Below are 17,007 nucleotides of genomic sequence, written 5' to 3'. Positions count from 1 at the left end.
AGCATTACTGTATACTGGTGACCTTATATAGGAATCTGACGTACACCACCAGTAGTAGTAGTAGGTATTTATATTTATGTTAGTTAATTCTAAAGGAATTTCTACTACTACTGTTCTGTTAGTTAATTCTAAAGGAATTTCTATTAGATGTTATCCTTCCAAAGTTCCAATTCTTCTTCTATTGGTTTCTGATTTATGTTTTCTTCGATCACTGAATAAACAACCATTAATTAATTACTTAATTGCTCATAATTAAATCTACTTCTAACATATTATTGTAAACTGCTTTTTATTTTCTCCCCTTCTTGTGCAGTTTGATGAGAGGTGTTATGTTATGTTATGGCTTCTTCTACGGTGGGGGGACTGGGCCAGACTAATACCTGACCTCATGGAGTTCATCTTTGATCGACTGTCGTCGACACATAATCTCTCCGCCCCATTTTCACTTTGCTTCTGTATGCTCTTCATGGTGATCATTTGTTGTCAATAATCGTCGTCGTCCTCGTCAACTACCTCGATCTTCTCATGATTCGTAGTAATAACAACAACATTGAAACTATAAATTTCTTTGTTAGTATTTCAAGTAGCAAGATTTATGGATTTGATATCCTAGAGATTGAAGGAAAGAGATGTTGTGGATCTTCTCAAGGTTGGCTAGTTATAGTGGAACGTTATGGACCCACTAGCCAGATTGAGCTATTCAATCCAGTCTCTAGAAACCGAATTCTACTTCCTACTTCCTTCCCTTTCCACTACTCATAGGAGGAGAAGGAGCTCATACTCATACTCATACTCATACTCATACTCATAGGTGGAGTACTAGTACTACTACTCCCATTTCTTTGGCTGTCAGCAGGATAGCAGGAACTTTTTTGCTACCCTTATTCGGGGAAAGCCCTTGGACAGGGGTAAGTCGGTCTTTGTGCCCCCACTTATGTCTGCACAGCACACTCAGGACAGACAGCCCCACTGTAGATGATCCAAATCCATCTAACGTTTAGCAGGATTATTGAGAGGATAAAAATCCCAAGTTGCATGGGTAGCTAATTTCCCTTTAATTCCGCGCTTTCTTAACTTAATTTTCACGGTGAAGGAATCGGAGCTCTCTCTCTCTCTCTCTCTCTCTCTCTACCAATTTAAAATCAAAACCCTATAATTCTCTCCCCCATTGTGCCTCCTCCCCCGTCTCTCATATCCTTCTTTTTTTTTTCTCGCCTCTCTTAAATGTTTCCTTCATCGATCGACTTAATTAATCCTCAGGAGGCATTGAATTGAAACATTACTACTGTATGTAGCCCGGTGTGACCTTCTAGAGGTATTCTTAAATCTTCTATTTATTGGAATTAATTCTGATTCATGTTTTCTTTACTGAATATAACAATTAATTAATTGTTCTCATTTTTTGTTTGGGCGGGGGTGGGGGGGTGTATAAATATGGTTCGTATATATCTGATATATTATTATTATTATTAACATAAATTTCGGCTGATTAGATCCAAAATAAATTCATATATTAGTTTTTTTTTTGGGGGGTAAACGTATATTGATTTTCTGTTGTCGTGCAGTTTGATGAGAAAAGTTGTTAATGTTATGATGGCTTCTTCTACTACCGAGGGGTGCTGGTCTAGACTTATACACCCTTGATCGACTAACAACCACAATCCATAATAATAATAATAATAATAATAATAATATTTTTGACGACTACTTCGACTACCATTTTGTGTTTGCTTCTGTATGCTCTCATGGCGATCATTTGTAGTCAATTATCATTGTCCCCGTCGACTTCCTCTTGTCTTGATTCATAACTATTACAAAACTGAAACCCAAAAATTCTTTAGTATTTCAAGTGAAAAGATTTATAAGTTTGATTTCCCAGAGATGGAAGGAAAGAATTGTTGTGGATCTTCTCATGGCTGGCTAATACTTACAACAAAAGTGTAAGTTACTATTTGGGGAAGATGAGGACAATGATCCATCCATAAATACTTACAACAAGAGTGTAACTTGACCACTTGGAAGCGATCTTCCTTGATCCCACATGAAGTCTCATTGCAGGTTAGCTTCTCTTTTTTCATTTTAATTTACAACAAAATAATTTTGGCATTTTTAACAAAGAACACATAGTAAGTAATATATTAATTAACAGGCGAATGGTTTTTTTTTTATTTTTATTTTTTATTAATGTCACTATGCAATCAAGCCACAAAGATAAATACTTTCTTTTCCAATAATACTAATCTGCCTCTAATTAATTCTTTCAATGCATGGTTTAAATAAATCTAAATTCGATGTCGATCAATCCTTAGGGAGCTAGGGTCGTTTCAGGGTTATCGTCCATGACCCAAGCAAACTTCTCCAAGAAAGGGTTTACTAGGGTTTTTGGAGGATATCTATCAATACAGTCTCTCCACACATTCTCATCTCCCAAATCTTTCATTACCTCCCACACACAGCTATTACACTTGAAACCTGCACCAAAGCTTATCATCATCACCTTATTACCTTTCTTAAGCCTCTTCTTAGCCTCCATGTAAGCCAATACATACCACAGGCTACTCGCCGACGTGTTTCCGAACCGATGAAGCGTCATCTTCGCCGGCTCCAAATCATACTCCGTCAGCCCTAGACTCTTCCCTACGCCATTTATAACCGCTTTCCCACCTGTGTGTAGACAAAAATGGTCAACCCCGGTCTTAAATCTCACGGTCGGACCGGTTTGAGAAATGTTTCCTCCTCCTCCTCTACCCTTGCCTGACCCAGACACCGCCGATGAAGTCGGTGGTGCCGGTCGGTTCAACCGTGATACAATGGCGTACCGTAGGAGCTCCTTTAGGGGTAGAATCTTGGGTGCTAACTCTCTGAGGTTCTGGATTAAGGCTTTTGTGGCAGCTTTGGGCAAATTCTTGTTGAGGCGAACCCCGGGTCGCCCTTGCTCGTCTTCCATCTGAACCACAGACTCGTAGGCTTCGTCGCTGGCAGCTTGGTGGGTTCGGACAAGGCACTTGAGCCGGAACATGGACCTGTGCCGGAGAGTTGGGTTGTTTGTTAACAATATAGAACACCCACCACACCGGAACAGACAATTAACGAGCATCATGGACTTATCGTTGCCGGTATACCAGTTCGGACTGATCGACTCGGTCGCTACCACAACGGCAAAAGCTTTCTTGTAAGACTTGAAGAGATTCTGAACGATATTGATGGAGATGAGGCTTGCACTACAACCCATCCCTGAGAGATTAAAGACTTTAATATCTTCTCTCATCTTGTATCGATTTATTATCCTTGCGGCCAAGGAAGGTTCTGTCCAAAACATCGATACATTAACGACGAGGATATCGATCTCCGATGGCGAAACTCCGGTACGGTGGAAGAGTTTATCGAGAGTGTCGTAGAAGAATTCTTCCATCTCGGAGATATCATCGAGGAGAGTAGTCGAACCTTCTCGACCCAAGATGACGGTTCTGGGTGCGTAAGTCTCTTCACCAATACCAGAGTTGACGAAGGAACGTAACAAGAACTTGTATTCGTCGATTCCCAGGTTCTTGTTTCGCATGATGAGTTTGTCGGCAAGTTCAGTGTCGATCTTTCTATCGTCAGAGGGCTTGAAGCACTCGTAGTGGAGTATGTAGCAGCTCCTGCTTTGGTCTTTCCATTGTTCCAAGATGAGCTTGAAGAGGAAGGATATTATTAATGGAATCGCAAGAACAAACAAGACCATCATCATTAAGAGCTCCATGAAGGAGATATTCGAAAATTTACTGAGAAATGAAGTTGTTTCAAACGTATGGATGTGGAATAATGAGACTTGAATGTTGGCATTTTATAGACAAAGTTGAACTCGTGAAGATTAACATCAGAAAATGGACCAAAAATGGACCACTTCGATTTCTGAAATGGGCTTTTCTGATGTTAAATTTTCACCAATTCAATATAACGCCCAACAACTCATGTGAAGAATCCAGCTCACGTTCACGTACGTGAGAACGGCCCCCAGCTGTCCATCCATGTGGGTCCCCTTAAAGTGGATTCATCTGAACAGCTGAGAGCCGTTCTCATACACTCACGTACGTGAACGTGAACCCAACTTTTATGTAAGGTCATTGTTGAATTAATTGCACTTGTTTTTTTTTCGGTAAAAATCAGTTTTTGTATTACCTTTCTACCCTTGGAACGTAGCAATGGCTCGGCCAATTAACACGAAGGAAAAATACAGATTCAAACAAAGATGATAGTGATGTGCGACATTCACGGGCGAAGCTGAAGATGATTCACTGTGTAATAGAAGAAAATTACAGTGGATATTTTTCAAGACCAGCCAAAGATAACAGCAAAACTTTCCCCCAGAAAACCCCAATTCGAAATCTTCAAAGCTTGTTTTTCTCTCTTGCTTATACAACAAGACAATAAAACAAATTTGGATAAGTATATTGAAGGAGAGAAAGAGGAGTGTGTTAAGGGAGACTCGATTGGTGGAATGTGTTGGTCTCCCCTTACTGTTGCTTTTGTTGAGCAGGGTTGGAAAGTAGAGATCATTTGTTTTTTGACTACTCATTTACTAAATAGATTTCGATAAGTATATTGAAGCTTTGTTCTCCTAGAAGGGTGGGGAGTAAAGTCATCTTGGATGCTAGGTGGATTGCTAAAGTCTTTTAAGGGAGACTCGATTGGCGAAAAGGCTCTTGTCCTGCAGTGGCGGGAGCTGGAGCGTCCAGCCCAGCAAAACCACAGCAAAAACAAGGGTGGGGTGGTCATTTCACAGGTAGGTCCCACCTGGGCCCCACATGTGAAATGACCACCCCACCCCCTCCCCTGTTTTTAGGTGGTTTTGCTGGGCTGGACGCTCCAGCTCCCACCACTGCAGGACAGGAGCCAAGCCCCTCGATTGGTGGTATTGTCATGATTGCATTCTATGCTACTACTGATCATTGATGGAAGGAGAAAAACTTGTGTATATTCAAGAACAAGACCAAGACCAGCCTAACGATTATTAGTGATAGTCGGGCAGATGTTGAAGACCGATGTAGGGTGGTTATACCTAAGGGCAAAAGAACTGCTAGGAACTAGTTTCTAGTTTGAAAGATGGAGAGTCATTCCGGTTTGGGAGAATAGATAAGGTATCGGTGGAATGTTTGCGTATGATTGGAGAAAAATCCGAATTTGGTAATGCATTTGTCTAAGTGTTTACAATTTTTTTTAAACTAATATTATTTATTAGATTTTTTGAAAATGTTTTCCGTCCAATCACTAAAAAGGAATCAGTGCGTTGGCATATTCGATGTAATAAGGTTTTGGCAGTAATTTAATTATATATATCCTATACTTCATTATGTGATATTATTTTAGTGGAGAGACTAATATCCAAATAATTTGATTAAATTGCAAATTTCTATTTTTTATGAGATAATGGTGATAACTTATCTATTGATATCCATATAATATTATTAATGGGATTAATTATATTATATGATATTTGGATTAGGTAAGAAGTGTCATATTGATAAGCTATGTGCAGCCGAGATGAGGATGTTAAGATGGATGTGTGGAAAAACAAGGACGAATAAAGTAAAGAATGAACATATTTGAGCGGACTTAGGAGTCTCCCCAATCAATGACAAGTTCCGAGAGAGTCATTTAAGGTGGAATGATCATATTCAACGGAGGCTCAGGGACGCCTTAGTAAGGAGGAGTGATATGATTCGATTGAAGGAATTAAAAGAGGTAGGGGCAGGCCTAAACTGACCATAGGAGAAGTGATGACGAAGGACATGCATAATATAGGTCTTGTTCCAAGTGTGACCTCAGATAAAGCCTATTGGAGGGCAAGGATCTATGTAGCAGACCCCATGTAGCTGAGATTCTCGTGACTTGCTGGGTTGTGCATTTTTCCTCTTACTTTCATCTCTCATCTTTCTTTTTTTCAATCTTTTATTTTTTATTTTTCATTTTTCCTTTTGTTTTTTCCAGCTCTCATCTTATGCCCTATCCCCCTCTTCCCATCTTTTCATTCCCCTGTTTTGTTTAGACCTCGGTTTACTTACTTTGTTTTGTTTGGACCCATGTAGCCGACCCCATGAAGTTTGGATAAGGCTGAATTTGTTGTTGTTGTTGGTGTTTGGGTTAGGTAAGATACCCAATGAGATCTTACCTTCATTATTGACAAGAACACTTGCCATTGAATGGATTCACAAACACACTTTTCACTAAAGGGATTAACCACATCATTATAAAGTTGGGATTACAAATGCCACAGGTAATAAGAGTCCTAAACACAGTCTAAAAAGGTAGCCAACTCTAAATGGACAGCCTAATCTATAAAAGAGAGCAGTCCACAATTATCTCTCTCTCTCTCTCTTACCCCACATCAGATGTAAGTAGCCCGATGTGAAAACTTAAAAGAACTTAAGCACCCTCTCCTTAAAGACTAACTTTTAAGAATGAATTCTACTTAACTCCAAATAACTGGTATCAAACAGATAGAAGGGTCTAACTCTTCTATCTAACAAAACTGAGACTTAAAGGGTCTAACAAATCGATCATATTTGCTTGACCCAAGCCCAGCTTATAGACACCACCTATCCCTCCAGAAGACCTGAGCTACTCACAAAAAGGATGCTACGTTGGGTATGCTGTGTCCGAGTTCAACAAAATGGTAAAGATTTTTCTAGACTAGCAAGTTAAGAAGGTACCCGTATCGTATCATTAGTTTCGGCTGATATATATCGGTTTAAGTAGTGATTGATATTGACATGATACCGATACTGATATCGATACCAATACCAATATCAAAACAGTGCCATACGTATCTATCAATACAGTCAAAAAGTAAAATTTCGTGCTAGAATCGGTCTAATACGATCTATCTATATTGACGCTAATATCGGTATTGATATTGGTATCGATGGCAACCGATACTGACACTAATAAAGTGAATTAACACGTTGACCTTTAGGCATGGAAAGGTGATGTGGAAATTTTGATTATATAGATATTTAGAAAATATTTTAGAAAGGGTACAAATATAATCTACTATATATTCTCTGTATCTAGTTGTGCATTTCTCCTTAGAAAAATTTCATTCTTTCACTAGAATTTCAAAGTGTTATTTTTGTTAGATAAGAGTTTTCTATGGGGAGAGCATGGCCCGTGTATGCATAAGGGACCGATGAGAGCATGTGCAAAAGTATCAAGGGGGTGAGATTTTCACCTTTCATTAGGGGCAGAGTAGTCATTTCGATTGCCCCGCCCCGAGATGGCAGCACACGCTTTCATTGGTTACCACACTTGCGCTCCGTCATTTTGTTATTTGGCGAACTCTTATCTGACAAATTCTTGACATTTTTTTTCCTATATTTGGATGAAAGACAAATTCTTGACATTGGCTTTTATGTATTGTACTTCTTTATGATTGAAAAAAACATCTGTTTTTTAATGTGATCAACCAAATCTTGAATCAATTATGGCGAATGGTCCTTAAAACCACAAATTTAGAAGGGCCTCCCTCTCTCAAGTCTCAACTGCCAACCAACTCTGGCATATGGTAAGCTAATGTCGCAATTCCAACTGTATTTTGTAGTGGACGGAAGACAGGGTTTCACAATAATTAATATGACTGCCTGACTGCCTGACTGCCTATCTAATTTTTAATGGATGTCTTTTTTCTACACCCACACAGAATGAGAAATCCCTTCACCAGTCAGCAATGTCATTGAATTGGTCCGACTGATTGAATTAAGGACTAGTGCATGTTATGATCCTGTGTAACACACATGGGTGTTTATTATGACATGAAATCTTATCAAAAGGTTAAGGGCTCAAGAATGCTATCTGACGCCTCTAGAGTTTGCACATGCACGTACATTGATCAATAGAAACGCACACGTATCGATCTCGGCGGGATTATGGGATTAGGGTGGTATTGTGTCTAAGCACAGGAGTGACACTGGCCATGTGATCGGGTATTGTTATATTCCTCAAAGGTTAAATCAAATCATCAGTGGTGAAGAGATTCTTCTTCATGGGTATTAGAAAACTTATCCTTTTTGTAAATATGGGAGGGATTCACATGCTCCTCAATTCTATTAGCATATTTTTTTAGGTAGAAAAGAAGGCTATGCATTCATGCACGTCCAACGCCAAACAAAGGAAAACAAAATACATAAGATAGATGAAGAGCATAATACATACAAGGTATGGATATACGGTATCAAGGAGTGAAAATTGATCCGGTCTCACATGCCATTGACTGGGTCATCCAGAGTAAGGGATGGATTACAACCATATCCCTAGAGAAAAAGTTGTAGACACAGCCACAGATAAACGCATGCACATACGTGTCATAGAGGGGGCCCCATATGTGCCGAACAGACCAAAAACACCAGACTTCCCACGTGTGCCGACACACTACCACAATCTACTTTCAAACAGACTTGCTAGAAAGACAAAGTTCTGCTGGATCGATGAGTGGAACTTCGATAGACAGTTAAAAAACCATCTGAAACGTTGTCACAGTCTACTTTTGAACAGATTTGCAAGGATCTGCTGGATCGGCAAGTGGAGATTCGTCCGGCAACAGGAGAGGTATGGTGAAAGTTGAACGGCGACTAGAGTTTCTGAGTCGATGATAAACTCAATGCCACCAGCACCTGGGTCAGCAACACCTGCAAACAGACAAACAAAGAAAACTGAAAAGGTGGGGCAGTGATGAACCGTGAAAAAAGGGGTGTGTTCATTGTCATCGCCATCGGTATCGTCATCACCGACAGTTCCAAGGATCATGGTGAACGAAGCAGAGAAGGAGAAGAGAAGTAGTACACGTATAAACGGCGGAAAAAAACACGCACAAATGGTGGAGAAGGGTTTCTGTCAAGAAATCGAATGATGCAAACTTTGTAAAACCAAGCAAGAGCTAGTTTCGAACGAGAAACCAGGAACTCGACCGATGACAACGATCAAAAGAGGTTTCTTTAATTATATTAGCATCTTACATGCTAAACCAATAATGGATAACAAAATTGTATATTTAATAAGGAGAGAGAAGACGAATCCACATACTTAATCAAAAAGAGAAGAGAGACCATCAGAAGAAAGTATACATTCAAAGCTGTCGGAAATATGTCCATCAAATTCGTATTTATTTAACATATTAAATTATTGGAATTTTTTCACGTACTTCCCCAAAGGTATCATGTAATTACAAAAATACTCCTCAGTTTTGGAAAATTCTATGTGCTCCCATAAGGTTCTAAAAAGTTAACACATGCTCCCATTCTGTTAGTTTATGACTAACAACGTTAAAAATAAGGGGTGAACTGACAAAAATGCCCTTGCAAGCAAAAAAAATTTGCAACTCATCTTCCCCAAATCGTTTAGGGTTTGAAAAAAGGGAAGATGAGTTGAAGGTATCCTTCCTGGAATTCGATATGGGGAAGAAGCTAATAGGATTCCAAAAAAACCAACAACTCATCTCCAAATTTGCAGGGGGCGGGAGCGATGGTTCTTTCGAATTTGAGGTTGGCATGGCAACAGTTTCTAACCAGGGAGAGAGAATCAGTGAGGGTTAGGGAAATGGAGCGGACGGGTTGCTAGAAAAATTGGGAAAGTCGGAGAGATCTTTGAGATGGGTTTGAATGCTTGGAAGGAAGCAAAGAATGCTTTTAGTTGGTGGCCTTGGTGATTATCCAGCTTTGAAGATAGCTTGTAAGAACAGGATAAGAGAACCATTAGAGAAAAGAGAGATTGGAATTGGAATAATTTGAAATCAATTTGTGGGTTGAGCTTATATAGATTGTTAGACCAAAAGGGGTCCAAGTAATAAGACAAGTAGAAAAAATAGAAAATACTAATAAGTAAAAATAAATTCTACCAACTTACAAGTTCAAGTAATCGGCAAGTTGGTGAGAGTGATGTCTCGAAACAGCAATACACGAACAAAACCAGGTTGAGACGCACCAAACAGATGCTGTCCTTAAGGTCTAAAAACGCCCCTTATTAGAGTGCAACCGGGTGTCTTGCGCTTTCACCTCCAAGATGACTCAACCTCAAGTCTATTAACTTTTGAACAAAGTGTTCGAATGCAGTGGGAGAGCAAGGCTAGGCTTACAGAACGGTTTTGAAAACCTTTGAATGCAACTACGAATGGTAGTGTGAAGTCAAAGTGACCAACAAAACACTATTCTGTTTCTAAACAGAATACTATTCGGACAAAGGAAGAGAGAGAGAGAGAGTAAGAGAGATAGAGAGAAAAGCCACAAAAAAATGGAATGAATTGGGCTATCCATTTCACCTCGTATTTATAGAGGTAGATGCATCCTTTCAAGGCATCCCATGGAAAGGGTGTGTCCATTTTTTTGAGTGGATAGGATTACAAGATTCCAATCCAAACATTTATATGAAGTGTCTCTTGAAGATACCCCATGGTATAGGTGTGTCTCTTGGTTCAATGGATTAGATTAAAAGATTCTAATCCAAGTGCTATGAATGCACCAATACAAATGGATATGTCTCTTTAAAGAGACATGTCCCTTAACCAAGAAACCAGGCTAACATTGAACCAAACAAGAACCCAAAACCGGGTTAAGATTGAACCAAAGAACCCAAAACTGGGCCAACTTTGAACCGGCCAACTTTGAGCCAAAATTTTAAATACACCACATTGCACTACCACGACTTAACTCGACGCATGTTTGCATATGCCTCTATCAATTCTCTTCCACTTCCAATGTGAGACGAGACTCGACTCGACGCTCACACTACCAAATGCAAATTCAAACAAAAGAAGGAAAAGTGTTTTGAAACTTTAAAACTATTTTTAAATAAATAAAAATACAACAGATTGGGCTTCATTGTTACTTTTCTTAAGTTTTGACAAGATCAAAACCAGGAGAGTTGAGTAACCATTGGAAGATATACTACGCGTGAGAGAGAGAGCACAGGGGACAGAACGAGGGGTAGGGGTCTTACTTGAGTCATCTGTCTTTGCTCGACGGCTGGAGTTCTGAAAATCAATTTGTGGGTTATTTAGCGTTTGAGATATTCAACCTAGAAAATAGTTGTAATTTTCTATATTCTGATAGATTGTCCAATAATGTCTTGTTAGGGTTTTCATTTGAATTTTTTTTTTCTTGAATCTGAATCCATTGAAGAGGATTTGCAGATTATTTACCTCCAAATATTCCTCTTCATCCTGTTCACAACCAACTGTTTCAGGGACTTCTTCCAAAAATTCCTCTCCAAGTACAATTGGTAGCAACGTTGGACGTCACACTTCTGCTATTGTCAATCAACTTCTTCTCTAGATCGAATTCCAGGAAGGATACCTGCAATTCATATTCTCTTTTTCAAACCCTAAACAATTTGGGGAAGATCATTACCAAAAAAAAATAAACAAAATTTGGGGAAGATAAGTTGCAAGGTTTTTTTTTTCTTGCAAGGGAATTTTTGTCAATTCACCCCTTGATTTTAATGTTGTTAGCCATAAACTAATGGAATGAGGGCATGTGTTAACTTTTCAGAACCTCAGGGGTGCATGCAAAATTTTTCAAAATTGAGGGGTGTTTATATAATTATGTGATATCTTAGGGAAGGTATATGAAAATTTCCTTAAATTAATTATGCTTGACTTAATAGGCTATGGTTGTCCTTAGGTTATTACCTATGATTTGTACTCGACTAGGGATAGGAGTGGACATCTTATTTAAATGGATGTTATACTATGTGTTCTTCTTAATGATAATTCTAAAACACAAGTGTGAATGCACATATGGTGTGTGCATTGTATAGGATCACACGAGAGTCTTACAAGTGTTGTTGTCAGTTAATGAAGAACACACTTTCTTCCGCTATTTCATACAAGCCATCCAAATCATATGGATGGGTTCGCAGATTATCGGTTAGTCACCTCAGATGTCGATGAATTTGGTCCTAGGCAGGGTTAGCGGCAGCGACAGGCTCTTAGGCAAAGTCAACGGCAGGGGGCAAGTTGAGATGCGTCTATACTACTTGAAATATTGGATGACATAAAGGAGGGGGGAAACAGTACATATTTTGTTGATGTATTAACACGAGTAAATGAAATTCTAGGGGCGGGCTCGTCTGATCCTAACTTATTTTAAAACAATCATTTGGTTATGCTATTTTAGGCTTTGTTTTAACTGAAGTTGTTGCTTCGTTTGCCCCAACGATGGCGTCTCTAATCTCATCCGTACGACGAAAATATTCATTGCCAAAAAGGTTGTTTGTTTTTGGGGATGAAAACATTTCCGTCACCAAAGAGATAATTAAAAATTATTTTAATTGTCCATCTTAAATAATAAATTAACTACACATCCATGTGACATAAAAAAATCATTGCATTCATTACACTTAAATAAAATGCTATACAACAATAAGAATTCATTGCTTTAATTACATTGTATTTCAACAAGATGCATATAGAGGGCCTCAACAATGCAATCCACAATTATTGTTGTTGTCCTTATTGTCACTGTAGCTTTTGCTCCCATCTTTACAGTCCTCGGCCAGTAAGGGTGTCAATCGGTTCGATTTCGATTTTTTTGTTAGATTTTAATTTGGTTTAAGATAATACATGTGCAAACGGAAATCGAATAAGAGCATATGTTTTCAAACCAGAATTGAACCGGCACAATTCAGTTTTGATTCAATTCCTTATTCAGTTCAATATTTGGCTTGGACCAGGAGGGGAGACAGACATATCTAGAGACAAATGAATTCTATAGTCCAAAATAAATACTCTTAAAGAGCACGCTGGTCAAGGCCCATCTATAAGGAAAAAATCTGAGCCCTGTCAATTCGAAGAGATGATCTTCTAATTTTTTCAATGCCTTCAATATGAAGTCCATAGAAGAGGAAAAAGGGTAGTAGAACATGTTGAACAGAAAATTTTCCTCCATCCTTAGAGGATGGCTCACCACCATCCTAGGGTTTTGGTATGTTCCAAAATACCCTTATGATATCCTTTCTCACTCTTTCCCGCCCACGGTAAATGAGACCCATTCATCGTGGGTGGAGGGAAACCTAGTCCTTAATTTAAATGTTAATAAACATATGAATTCTGTTAGGATTTTCCCGAAATGCGACGAGTGTGGGCTTAATTAATTATCGGGTCGATCATTGATGGGGATCAAGAAATACAAGGACTGACGTGACTGCTACTATTTTATTGAGATGGACAGGACCGGCCTGACCCATTGTGGAAGTGGGTTAGGGTTGGGAAGTATTATAAATACTACTGATGAGGGGTCCCTGCAGTCACTATTCTCTTTTCTCTTTTCTCTACAAGAAAGGGAGTTGTGGGAGAGTTTACGAGGCAGCAGAAGATTCCCATCCCGGATTGCATTCATTCTCTGACAAATCGATGCTGCTTATGGAGGCGTTCTTATCTGTTCTTCATCAGCATACGTGGGTGCCAGGTACACTTGCTTTCCCTGTTTATTTTGATTCAATTGTATTCTAGAGATCTATATGGGGACGGATTCGGGTTTGACAAAACCCTTGCGTGTTCTAACAAGTGGTATCAAAGCCAACCATACAGACCTAGGATCGATTGATTAAAAACTAGGCTCGAGTTTTGACGGTGAAAATAGGGTTTTTGGCTGGTTTTTTGGCGAAACGACACGTTTTGGCCGCTGCCGAATTTTTCCACTGGCGAAAGTCAAAAACTTTTAGATGGGTGCGAAGGGCTGGGAGAGACGATCACGGAGACGTGTGGATCATCACCGTCGGCGACCAGATGCTCCGACCGAAGCCGCGAGTGAGATCTATGCACCTACGGCAGTTGCAGGAAAAAAAAGATTCCCTCATAGCGATGCTGACGTCAGCATGACATCAGCCCTGATGCTTGCGGGTCACGTTTGACCCGATCAAAGATTCCAGACCTGGATAGTTGACCAACCCGAGACCCGATTGTTGACCCGTTTCCCGACCCAGATTTTAAACCGGGTAACCTGATTAGGTGAACCGGTGGTCCGATTCAGGTGAACCAGGTCCAGTCCAGTTTGGTTCGCTTAATTTGGTTTTGTCACACCCTGAATTTTGAACCACCAGAATTTGTGACCGGAGCGTACAAATACACTCCCGTAATACCGCCAGGATCACAGATGCAATATTTAAGCTAACTCTTCCACACCGCATAAGACCCAAATGATCAGGAGAGAATATAATAAATAATTAAATCAGAGTAACAGAAGCTAAATGATATTATAATAATATAACGGTCAATGTTTATCCCTGCTCAATAAACCGCCACAAACATACTCAAAACCATGATGACATCCCATCAGGACTTATGTATTACATAGTATATAAATAATACATTATTCATGACGGGATCAAAATAATGAAGTAGTTAGTATCGAAAGGTAATATCCAAAAGTAATATCCAAAAGAGGCCATCGGCCCAATGTCTCAAGAAGCTACTCTCCTAAGTGGCAAGTCTCACAGTAGCAGTCTGGTCCATGCTCCCCTTCCTCAGGGGCCCACCAGTCCTCGCCACTGCCGTCCTCAGGGGCCATTGGCTCCACCAAACCTGCATCATCATCTAAAAAGAAGTTTCCACGAGGGGTGAGCTCCACTGAGCCCAATGAGTAAATCAAATCATGCAAAGGGTTACAATATGCATGGATGATAACGTTATGATGCATGGAGCAATAATTACATGTGCACCTAACTCTAACCTCTAAGTCAGGTATAGTACTACTGCAACGCCCTAGGTAGCATCCCCGACCCTCCATCTCTCTCATGCGGATGGCCTTCCGACGATGTCAAACCCGAGTTACGTAGGGAGCTTGCCGGTCCCGATCCTCGATCGGACTCGCCGGTCCCAGCACCTCAATCGGTACACACTGGTTTACCCAGCAAACCCCCAAGTTAACCCCACAGCCACAGTTTCGATCCTCGCATCGGAATCGTTGCTCTCAGCACCTCAATCGGTACACACTGGTGTCCCCGTGGGGGATTATCCAACACGTAAACCCCTGTTGGCAAGGGTCGTAGTACGGGGTACAATATCGACCTAACCAACGACATCTAGTACCTAGAAAAGGTGAGTATGTACACGTGTAAGCCAGGGGCCGAGTCCATAGTCCCTCCGCCGGGCTCGCTATCATCACGCTCCCCCCAGCTTTACACGCACACATACAATCACAATACAGATATCGATCCCAAGCCCGGCGCACACTACGGTACTTGGATCCCATCACGCTCACACATTCCATCATCATTAATCATTCTCACATTTCAATATAACGTCACATAATGTTATCCATCTCAACGCACACACCATATGCTCTCATGCCAATGTCATATCGCAATCGAAGAATTTAAAGTAAAATGCACCCTAGCTATACATGTAATGTGTAAGCATTTCAATCAACACATTTCTTACAACACATGGTCCATCAACCAACCATGCTCAATAACCATTCATACATGTAAATAAAGGTAAATCACAACCATGAAGCATAACACATTTTCAAACATAGGTTCGGGTATCCGATTTCCTCACCTTGAGTTTTGGTTTGATCGAGTCGTGGGTGATCCGGCGTGCTAGAATGTGAGTCGACCACCGTATTTGGGTGCCCTAGATGCACAAAAAGACACACAAGAGGCTACTACTAAGGTTCCCAAAAGGATAGGAATCAATAGGAGTTCAGAAAGGTTAATATTGCAAAAAGGTAGAAGCAATTTCTGAAAATGGTAGAAAGGTTTTGGGGTTGCTTCTACCGTTTTCATTCTACCTTTTTTAGGCAGAGAGAAAAAGGTAGAAAGGCAGACCTGAAAAAGGTAGAAGGGTACCTGAGTTGCTTCTACCGTTTTCATTCTACCTTTTTTAGGCAGAGAGAAAAAGGTAGAAAGGCAGACCCGAAAAAGGTAGAAGGGCACCTGGGTTGCTTCTACCGTTTTCAGCCGATTGCATCTACCTTTTTACAGAAAAGACCTACATTGAAATATTTTGCTTGGGCTTTGGTTTCATGGCTTAAATGGGTATATCCTAGGGTTATATCATACTATTATGGTTAAAGTTATCACCCAAATCTAGGGTTTTAGGTCTCCTAAACAAGAGGGTTTATAAATCCAAGCTTACACATGAGATGGGTTATAGATTTAAAATCAATGAACCCTAGCTTATGTATTCTTGAGCTAGAGTTGACATTGATGGCTTAGGTCACCAAATGGGGAGGATGGAAGCCTTTACTTACCACATCAAGGAGGTTTTAGTACCTTCCATTAATGGTTTCTCCAATAGGTTGGTGAGCCATTAATGGTAGGACACCACCCAAAATCCAAGGATGGAGAGGTTAAATGGAGATGAGAGAAGTAATGGTGGTTAGGTGAGGGACTTACCAAATGGAGATGGTGAGGGAGTGAATCCTCTTCCCTTCCTCTCTTCCTTCTTCCTCTCCTTCTTTCTCTTCTTTCTCTTCTTTTCTTCTTTTCCCCCAAATCAATTTAGGTTTAGAATGAGATGAGAATAGTGTTTTTGGTGTTATCTATCCCAAAAGGTCCCTAGGGCCTGTTTGGTTGGATGTTGGTCCTTAGGCCTAAATGCTCTAGGGTCTGTTTGGTTGGACATCAAATCTTAGTTTCAAGTTCAAGTTATTGGGCCTCAACTTTATGAGGCCCACAGGCCTTCTCTATCTATAAATTAAAGGGGTGCTATACACCCAAGCCCAATCATCTCTGCTTAAAATGGAGTATAAGAATAATGACTTACTCCCAATCGTCGTAAAGCGGTACATTGAATCGGGCCGGGCCCCGCGGGTCCGCCTGCGGAGGGTACGCCGAGAACACTCCCTTGTTTACAAACTTCCCCCTGTCTTTGTCGATGAACCTATCCTCGATGACCTCCCCCATCTCAAAATTAACGATCTTATGGGACGGTTTGATCATTATTGCCCATAGTTGCCTGGAGTACCCCGCCGCCGATTCTACACAAGTTTAACCAGACCGGTTAGACCGGGCTTTGAATCGGGGTTTGGGCACGGA

The 17,007-nt window shown here is 40.3% G+C and overlaps 1 protein-coding gene across 1 annotated transcript; it reads right to left on the bottom strand.

Annotated features, from left to right (window-relative positions):
• Positions 1-2,305: 2,305 nt before the first annotated feature.
• On the bottom strand, positions 2,306-3,742 carry LOC122649791 (3-ketoacyl-CoA synthase 12-like). Its single transcript, XM_043843029.1, has one exon. It carries the CDS (start codon positions 3,740-3,742, stop codon positions 2,306-2,308), a length of 1,437 nt encoding a protein of 478 aa, XP_043698964.1.
• Positions 3,743-17,007: the final 13,265 nt, after the last annotated feature.

The sequence above is a fragment of the Telopea speciosissima genome, chromosome 2 (genome assembly GCF_018873765.1).
Source record: "Telopea speciosissima isolate NSW1024214 ecotype Mountain lineage chromosome 2, Tspe_v1, whole genome shotgun sequence".
Lineage (NCBI taxonomy): Eukaryota > Viridiplantae > Streptophyta > Magnoliopsida > Proteales > Proteaceae > Telopea > Telopea speciosissima.
This window is presented reverse-complemented; position numbering and strand designations above follow the sequence as displayed.